Source organism: Paraphaeosphaeria sporulosa (assembly GCF_001642045.1).
Source record: "Paraphaeosphaeria sporulosa strain AP3s5-JAC2a unplaced genomic scaffold CC84scaffold_26, whole genome shotgun sequence".
Classification (NCBI taxonomy): domain Eukaryota; kingdom Fungi; phylum Ascomycota; class Dothideomycetes; order Pleosporales; family Didymosphaeriaceae; genus Paraphaeosphaeria; species Paraphaeosphaeria sporulosa.
Genome location: NW_017253385.1, coordinates 1 through 7,999, shown reverse-complemented (window position 1 = coordinate 7,999; position 7,999 = coordinate 1). Strand labels below are relative to the sequence as shown.

The following is a 7,999-nucleotide window of genomic DNA, read 5'->3' as shown; positions in this document are numbered from 1 at the left end:
CACTGGGTAGTTAAGACCAGCTTTGCGATCTGATTCACATGTACTAAGTAGTTAGATAGAGCGCCGCGCGAAAACGGCTAATATGGTTTGCTAAGATAGGCTAAGTAAGCACCATAGTGACGCGTCGCGTCGCGTCTATGCCAAACCCACCATAAGGCCTTACCTCTCACCACGTCTACAACTACCCACACCAATTTTACTACCATGGCACAGCGACTATCTAATTCCAGTGAGGTTAGTAAATGCCAGAAGCAAGCGCGGAAAAAGAAAGCCACCAAGAAACTACGCCATAGATTATCTCTGGCCACACCTACCAATGCACAAGGGGAGCCTTTGTTTCCATCCAGTAAGTCTATAGTTCAAGCAGCTAGGCCTACACGTTCAAAGACAGGCCTTTTTGACTCTCATGCAAACGCTAGACGCATATTATGGGATGGAGAGCTGCCTGAACATGAGGAGTCTATGTAAGAATTTCCCGTGTATACATAACTGGCTCTACTAAGTAAATAGGGCCCACAACGAAGAGCCTAGAACGATTCAAGAGTCGTTACTACCACCAAATCCCACAACTCCTACCCGCAACCGTTCACCTGCCATGAGCCTATCATCCCACACTTCTCCCAAAACTACATCTACACCTTCTCAGATAGTATTATAACATGCGCAGCACACTCCTATAAAGTCATATACTAGCTATGCACCGAGTATAGAGGAAGGCTCTCATACTAGGAGGCCATCTACACCTACTACTGGATCAGAACCACACACCCATGCACCTAGCCATAAAGAGCAGTCACTAGGATTTAAGCGGCGCCAACAGCGACTAGAGGAAGAGGCAGAACTTAGGCGCCAATTACTGGTGGCTGCGGATAGGAATAAGGCCAAGTCATCATCAATATTAGAAGCTAATGTTTATAGGAAGGGGTTGGTTGTGTATACAATTGACCTTGCGGATGCCACTCACAGGCTAATAGAATATGTAATGGTATGAGAGGATAGCGAAGCTACCGAGCGGCATGTATTCAAATACAATATAGAGGTAACGGTAGAGGGATCGGAGCGTAAGGGCAAGTCGCGTGTGCCGTGGGGACTTAGGGAAACCCAAGAACTCCTAATATTGTATGCCGTTCATGGGGCGCGAAAACAACCATTTACAAGAATAAGGCTTGTGGATAAACACTAAAACGGGATCTTATTGGCCAATGGGCGTACCAATGTTGACATCAAGGACAAGATGCGCACCGAAGTCAAACGTATGTGTAGGTAAGACCCATACACAGTTACGTACACACATACACTTACAAACATAGGTTGGCAACGGAACCTATCCACCCTACCTTTCTCTTGGCCATAGGCGAGCGTGATAAGTAACACTTGAGGTCAGCAGGGTATACATGGTAGGAAAAGAGGGCGCGGCCAGTATAATATCTAAAGGGGCAGTTCAAATTCGCTGTGCCAAACGTACCTACACTGGCCCTAGGGGGGTAGGGGCGGGGAGACCCTTTGGTATGGCATATTACTCTTAGAATTCTAGGTGCTTCAATATAGCGGTATACGATCCCACCCGTACTACTATAGTGTAGATGGGGAGGGGCTGGAAGACCCCCAGCACTAGCGCCGGATAATCCTCAGCAACCTATAGTCGCGCTAAAGGCAAGTTACCTAGCTCTAGGCGACCTCTACCTCAACACCACACCTTATTTATTAAATAATCAATCTATCCGCAATCGCTACCTCACCACTAACTCGCGTAGCCTTAATCTTAATCGCGTGTAAGTAAATAACGCGCTCGCTACAATGTGTAGGCAAAATTATTTGATTTGGTCACTACTCTAGCCTAGGGCGACTGCGTTTTGCTACCTCTACCAAAATTGAGCCCCGCCAAAACCGAGAATTAGCTGACAAACGGACAGCTCTAGCACCCTAGGGGGTCTTCCAGCCCCCGCCCTTACACTCCCTTTGGCCGCCGCCCTTAAAGTCCTAACCGACAACACCGGGGGTCTTAGAGCCCCTCCCTTCCCTTCCAACCATTAAACTAAATATCCTTAAACCGCCGTGGTCGATTCTTAAGTATGAAAAGAGCTGGGGATATATGGTTTCTATTTGCCTTTAGGCGAGCGGGCTTTCTTTTTTATTTAATTAACATGTCTATATTACATTTTGCTTACGTTTTCTTTCTAGTCTTTATTTATTTCCTTCTCTTATCTTCTTTATTCCAGTTTAACATACGACAGCTCCACCAAGATTGTTATGTAAGTCCTAGGTCCTTTAGGGGTGGGGCTCCAAGACCCCTAGGGGTCTTCTAGCCCCTCCCTTCTCTATCCTCTTACTAACTTGCATTTAGGGCTAGCGATGAGACATCATCCCCGGGTCCAACCCCTCTGGTTACCGCTGAACAAGGCCATGTGCAAGATGACTCAGATGTTTCCCTCGATCTCGATGAGATGCGCGAGTCCTATGTTCATATCCCTAACACATCGAGCATATTAGTCATTCAGCAGCCATTTCAAGAAACCGTTCTATGGAAACAGACCATCATGAGCAAGAAGGGTCAACGCCCCTCGGACGACGACTGTGGGAAAATGATGGGCTGGAAACCAGAGACCGTGACCAAGCTCAAGTACGATAGAGATGTCACGGAGCTAATCCTCTACGCCATTAACCAATCGAAAGAAGGAGGCAAGTTCTACAAAGCCGACCGCCTTACTACGCTCGATATCTTACATAAGAAGTTCGTGGAGGTAGCCCTACCTCAGCCATAGATCTATCTCTACGTGCGGGACTTTACCCTTCTCAACCGCGAAGAGCTTGTGTTCTACACGATATATCGCCTCCGAGACATCCATCTCACCCCGCCGTCCTCGTCGTATTATAATAAGGATCTCCCCGCGTCTCTTCGCGCCGACCGTGTAGTATTCCTGTGGAAGTGGCTGGACGGATATTACCGCAAATGAAAGCAGTCTCGCAAGATAAAGACCCAACAGCCTACTCTGGAACCGAGCCACACCTCTAAGAGCCGCTGTAAAGCCCATTAACAGCTGTTCTGCGCCAATACAAACGCCAACTTCGTTTATAATGGAGATCTGACTTTACAGGACACAAAAAAGAATGCGGCTGTTTTTCGAGCCATTCAGTGATAATGGGCTAACGCCGCCATGACGTACAATGCATAGAAATCGAAGATTAATGCTGCCTCAGGCACCGCCAATAATGTTGACGAGGAGCTGCAGGAAATGCGTAAGACTGAGACCCGTCTGATGTTATATGTTAAAGAGTAGGCAAAAATTCTGGATTCCCTACCTGACGATGACGACGCGCTAGAAGAGTTCATGGATGCCTTTACTCGGAAGTGCGAAGAGATTGATCCTAATGGGCTGGATGGCTGTACCGAAAGTGAATCAGAAGATTTGTATCAGATATAACAAGTAAAGAAGAAGACTGCCGCTGCTACTACTACTACCACCGCCTCTTACGCTCCTAGACCATGTCCTGTCCCTACATAGGATAGCGACACCGAGGATGATAACGAAATAACCGAGGATGAGTACGAAGTGATGTTCAAAAAGTTCTCTTACTCTAATAAAGCGAAGGCTATTAGTCTAGGCTCTAGTGGACATTACCTACGTCAGCAGTTTCTGCTGAAGACCTCAAGGACCGACCGCCATAAGAAGCAGTAATGGAATCCGCGGTGGCAGTGGACCTATATGGACGAAGAAGGTTATGAGCGCCCTGTCGGCTCATCACATCTGGAGACAGCTACCAATTGGGAGAAGAAGGACACCCTTTTGCCTAGTTTACCTGCGGCCTGGGTTGATCGCGATAGCCATGGGAATCCTCGCCCTGACCCCTACGATAATCCCTCGTGCCCGGATGGACAAGACGTCGACCCTATCAGCCTTTTCACACATGATGCTCGGCTATAAGGGGAAGATCTCGCCAATAACGCAAAGCGCCAGCAGATATAGTTTTGGAATCTGATGAGTCTGTCTAAGAGCAAAGTAGTGGACAGCAACGGCAACTTTGTTAAGGTTACACCTAAAACCTTTACAGAAGACCCTAAATTCCGTAATCTCAACCTTCGCTCCAATGTTGCCTAAGACATACAGTATAAAACAGCTGTTCCCAATCTTGATTTAACCAAAAACCTCACCTAGCACAAATTCTGGGAACCATTTACATTGGATGAGCTAGAAGCATAGATAGAACAGCGGCATAATATGAACAAGCTTACCTAGTTAGTAAGGTCGAGGATGTAACCGAAAGATTATTAATACGCACTACGCTCTATCCAGGCTAAGAGCTGCTCAGTACTAGCACCTCCTAGATGGAATTACCAGAAAGCACCGATATGGCCGCAGACTACTAGAGCCAACCGTTTTATGACTACCATTGAGCACATCACAGCCACCATCTAGACCTTTAAGAAGAAGGTTCGCGAGTGGAAGAAGTCTAATAAGAAAGGACCGAAGCCTAGTTGCCCTAGTTATGTGAATGGCCGGATGTGCTTGGATGGCACCAGCACCGGCAAAACACTCCTTGTACTACTCGTTATCCTAGTGGTTTATTTGCCCTTCCCTAGAGCCCGGGAGTAGGGGCCTAAAGACCCCCCGACACCGGGGGTCTTCCAGCCCCTCGCTTCCTAACGCCAACTATACCCTTACATCCCGGGGGTCTTGACCCCCCTCTCTAGTCTTATCCATCTACTAACACTTCCATAGAACCTAAATAAGCGTAAAGCACGTATGCAGGCCATTATTAATACCAATAACGCTAATGTGATGCTGGATTTTGACAAGCCAAAAGCCAACTTTTGGTTTACGCCATCCCATCTTATTTATTAGACCGCTATCGAGCTTTATGGCGCTGCGGGTAACATCCTCCACATCATAGAGTGTTGGTCGCGGAAGCGGGATAAGACGAAGTCCTTTCTGGCAGGCAATGTTAAGCACACGGTCCTTAATGTAAATCTAACTATAAAGTCGGAACTTCTTTCCCCGGACAATAAACTAATGGCCCATGTGGTTATAGTGATGTCATACCATCTTGCTGGTAAACGTTATGGTGTACCGACATAGACCAAATAGATCGCCGCCAATAAACATAAAAAGGTCTTTAAAGACATCAGGTTTAATCCCACCAAGCTAATTGTCAAATGTCTAGAGCAACTTTTCAACTGTGCCCACATTATTATTGGTGACAAATTATATACCATTAAGAATCCCTCTATAAACATGCACACGGCTTTCCACTTTATTAGCGCTAAGGCTCGCTTCGTTCTACTCATAATGGTAACCCCCACGCCCTGGTCCCACGAGGATCTGGTGGGTCAGCTAAACGTTATCCATAACCCTCAGCTCAATGATAACGTATCTGACCTTACTATGGAGGAATGCCACCAGCTTTATACGGATACTTACCTACTAGAGCGCCGTGCCCTTTACTTAACCGCCAATGCTTACGCCAAAGCCTTTCCAAGTGTTTTTAAAGATAAGGTTACCATCGGCAACGTGCAACGCATGATCTATAAAGCCTTTACAATTTGCCGTGATTACAGGTCGTCCTATAAGGTGCTATACCACGAGGTACACGGCTCGAAAGAACATTCCCTTAATGCTGTTATACCCACGTGTAGGTGCGTCCGCCTAGCACTATAGTACCCTAGTGATCTACAGGAACTCCATGATCAAGAAGCCGAAATGTTCTATAAAGATATAGCAACACCCGCATCTAAAGAAGATCCTAATAAGATGGTTATAAACGGCCGGAAAGTGCGCATTCTCCAGATTATGGCATCCATTATCCACTTCTATTTTACCAAGAACCTTCACAATGTTAAGGTCAACGAAGAGCAATTGGGCGAGCTGGTATAAGAAGATGTAGACTCTTCCAAAGATGGTAATGACACTAACGCTAAGCCTGCAAAACCGCCGGATTCTAATATGTCCAGTGATGGTGACGACAGCGATGCGGGGCCCAAGGCCCCAACTACTAGCCAGAAGTGTAGATCCAAGGCCAAGAAGAAAGCACCAAAGCGTGCCAAGAAGAAGAAGATTCTTAGTAAGGCCACCGTGAAGGATGATTCGGATAGTGATAAGCTGCCTCGTCAATCTGCCCGTGATACCAAGCGAACTAGGCAAATGGCCGCTGAAGAGAAACAACTCTATAAAGAGGCCGCCGGTAAGTGTGCATAGAGGAGATGGGGCTCCAAGACCCCCAGGGGTCTTCCAGCCCCTCTCCTCTATCCCTTCCCTTGTCTCAGCTAACATATCCTTAGAGAAGAAAGCAGTAAATAAGTCAAAGTATGCCAACCCATACTTATCTAAGTATACGCGCTGGTTTAATGAATACAAGGACCACCTCTTTCTTCGTTAATTCTTCACCGATATAGACGATGGTATGCAAACAGAATTCTACTCAGCAAAAACCAACGAGAAGGGTTATAAGACGTTCTAGACGAAAAAGTACTCACGCCCTAACAAATCTCCTACCAATAATCCTAACAATACCGCGTCGACGATCGAGGCCACCAAGTATCTTTAGCTCCTCGGCAAGATATCTCCGCGTATTCGCGCCCTTTGGGGTCTCATGGCCGATATTTGTGCCTCACAGGGTTGTAAACTAGTCATCTTTTGCTTATTACCGCTTGAGCAGATGCTGGTAGCCATTACTCTTCGTGTCCTAGGTTTGCGCGCCTCAGCTCTACTTTCAACGTTTACCAACGATGAGTGCGAAGTGCTCCTGTCCTCCTTTAATTCTCCCTTCGATCCGGATTCGCAGTCCGCCTGCCAGATCCTCATCCTTTCCTATCTGATGAATTTAGGTTTGAATCTCCAGGAGTACTATTCTTATCTCATTACGTTCTCTCCACCAACCAGCATGTCGACATGGCTCCAGGCCATTGGACGTATCTGTCGTTATGGTCAGACCCATCCATGCCTTATTATTTAACTGTACATGCACAACACCTTTAACGAGAACCAGAATGTTTATATAACCAACAACTTCCTGTCCACGTTCTAGGCCGGCTTAGATGTGGAGAACCTGGACCAGATCGGCATTAACCACAACCGCATGGATGGCAACTATTATTTTTAGAAGAATAAGATATATCCCAAGGATGACCCCAGTTTGCCTGCGGTTATCTGCAAACACCCCCTAACATCTAACCAACTCGTTTATAAGCTCTTCTCGATGTAGGACCATGTAACGGTTAAGATTAAGGAGACTGGGATAGGTCTAAAGGGCGTGAAGGGTAAGGATGTTATGACACGCTCCCAGGTTGTTGAGCACAAGGCCACTCCCCCATTAACACCAAAAAAGCCCAGAGCTCCTGTAATCGACAATGATGCTCTCGCGAGCACTGCCCTTACAGCGATTACATCTCTATATTAACCGCCTAAGCCGAACGGTGGCAACGCTTGGTTTAATCCCACGCGTACTGACATTGAGAAGCATTTAAAGTCGAACTAGAATATGGATGGCAAGAGTAGGAGTACCATTGGTAAATAATAGGCTATAGCCAAGAAGCTTACATGGAGTCAGCTTAAGGAGCTCTATGCCGGAATAGGCTAACGTGAGAAGGCTAGTTTTAGGTAGAAGCGTGGTAAGAACGCCAATCTCGCTTACCCCAAGTAGCCTGACTTCTGGCTTCTATCTAGTTGAGTGAGATATTATGGAACCTAATCATGTACTATATTTATCCTCTTGCGGTGGACTTGTGCTTGTGGAATATCCATAATAATAGCTAAGACTAGTAATTTAAGAGCGTTGCTCTAAGATATACCTACTAACTTGCGTGAATATCTAACTTAAGTACTATGTTGGATGCCCTTGGCCCTACCCTTAATCTGCGCGTATAGAGAAGATGGACCTCTTATAGGAGGGGCGTGAAGACCCCTATTTATTGGGGGTCTTTACGCCCCTCCCCCTCCATACTTACAATAAACTTAGTCGAACTAATCGACCTAGTCACATATAAGGAATGGAGATTTAAGTGTCT

The 7,999-nt window shown here is 46.4% G+C and overlaps 2 protein-coding genes across 2 annotated transcripts; both read left to right on the top strand.

Moving 5' to 3' along the window:
• Nucleotides 1-1,234: 1,234 nt before the first annotated feature.
• On the top strand, nt 1,235-2,762 carry CC84DRAFT_1182163 (uncharacterized protein; the record flags this gene model as incomplete). The annotated part of the gene is made up of 4 exons (XM_018180608.1): nt 1,235-1,263; nt 1,584-1,772; nt 2,220-2,252; nt 2,345-2,762. The coding sequence occupies 4 exons, from the start codon at nt 1,235-1,237 to the stop codon at nt 2,760-2,762; spliced, it is 669 nt and encodes a 222-aa protein (XP_018028851.1).
• Nucleotides 2,763-5,231: 2,469 nt separating this feature from the next.
• CC84DRAFT_1182162 (uncharacterized protein) lies at nt 5,232-6,372 on the top strand (the record flags this gene model as incomplete). Its single annotated transcript, XM_018180607.1, has 4 exons — nt 5,232-5,632; nt 5,663-5,864; nt 5,916-6,177; nt 6,275-6,372. The coding sequence occupies 4 exons, from the start codon at nt 5,232-5,234 to the stop codon at nt 6,370-6,372; spliced, it is 963 nt and encodes a 320-aa protein (XP_018028850.1).
• Between the last annotated feature and the right edge of the window lie 1,627 nt (nt 6,373-7,999).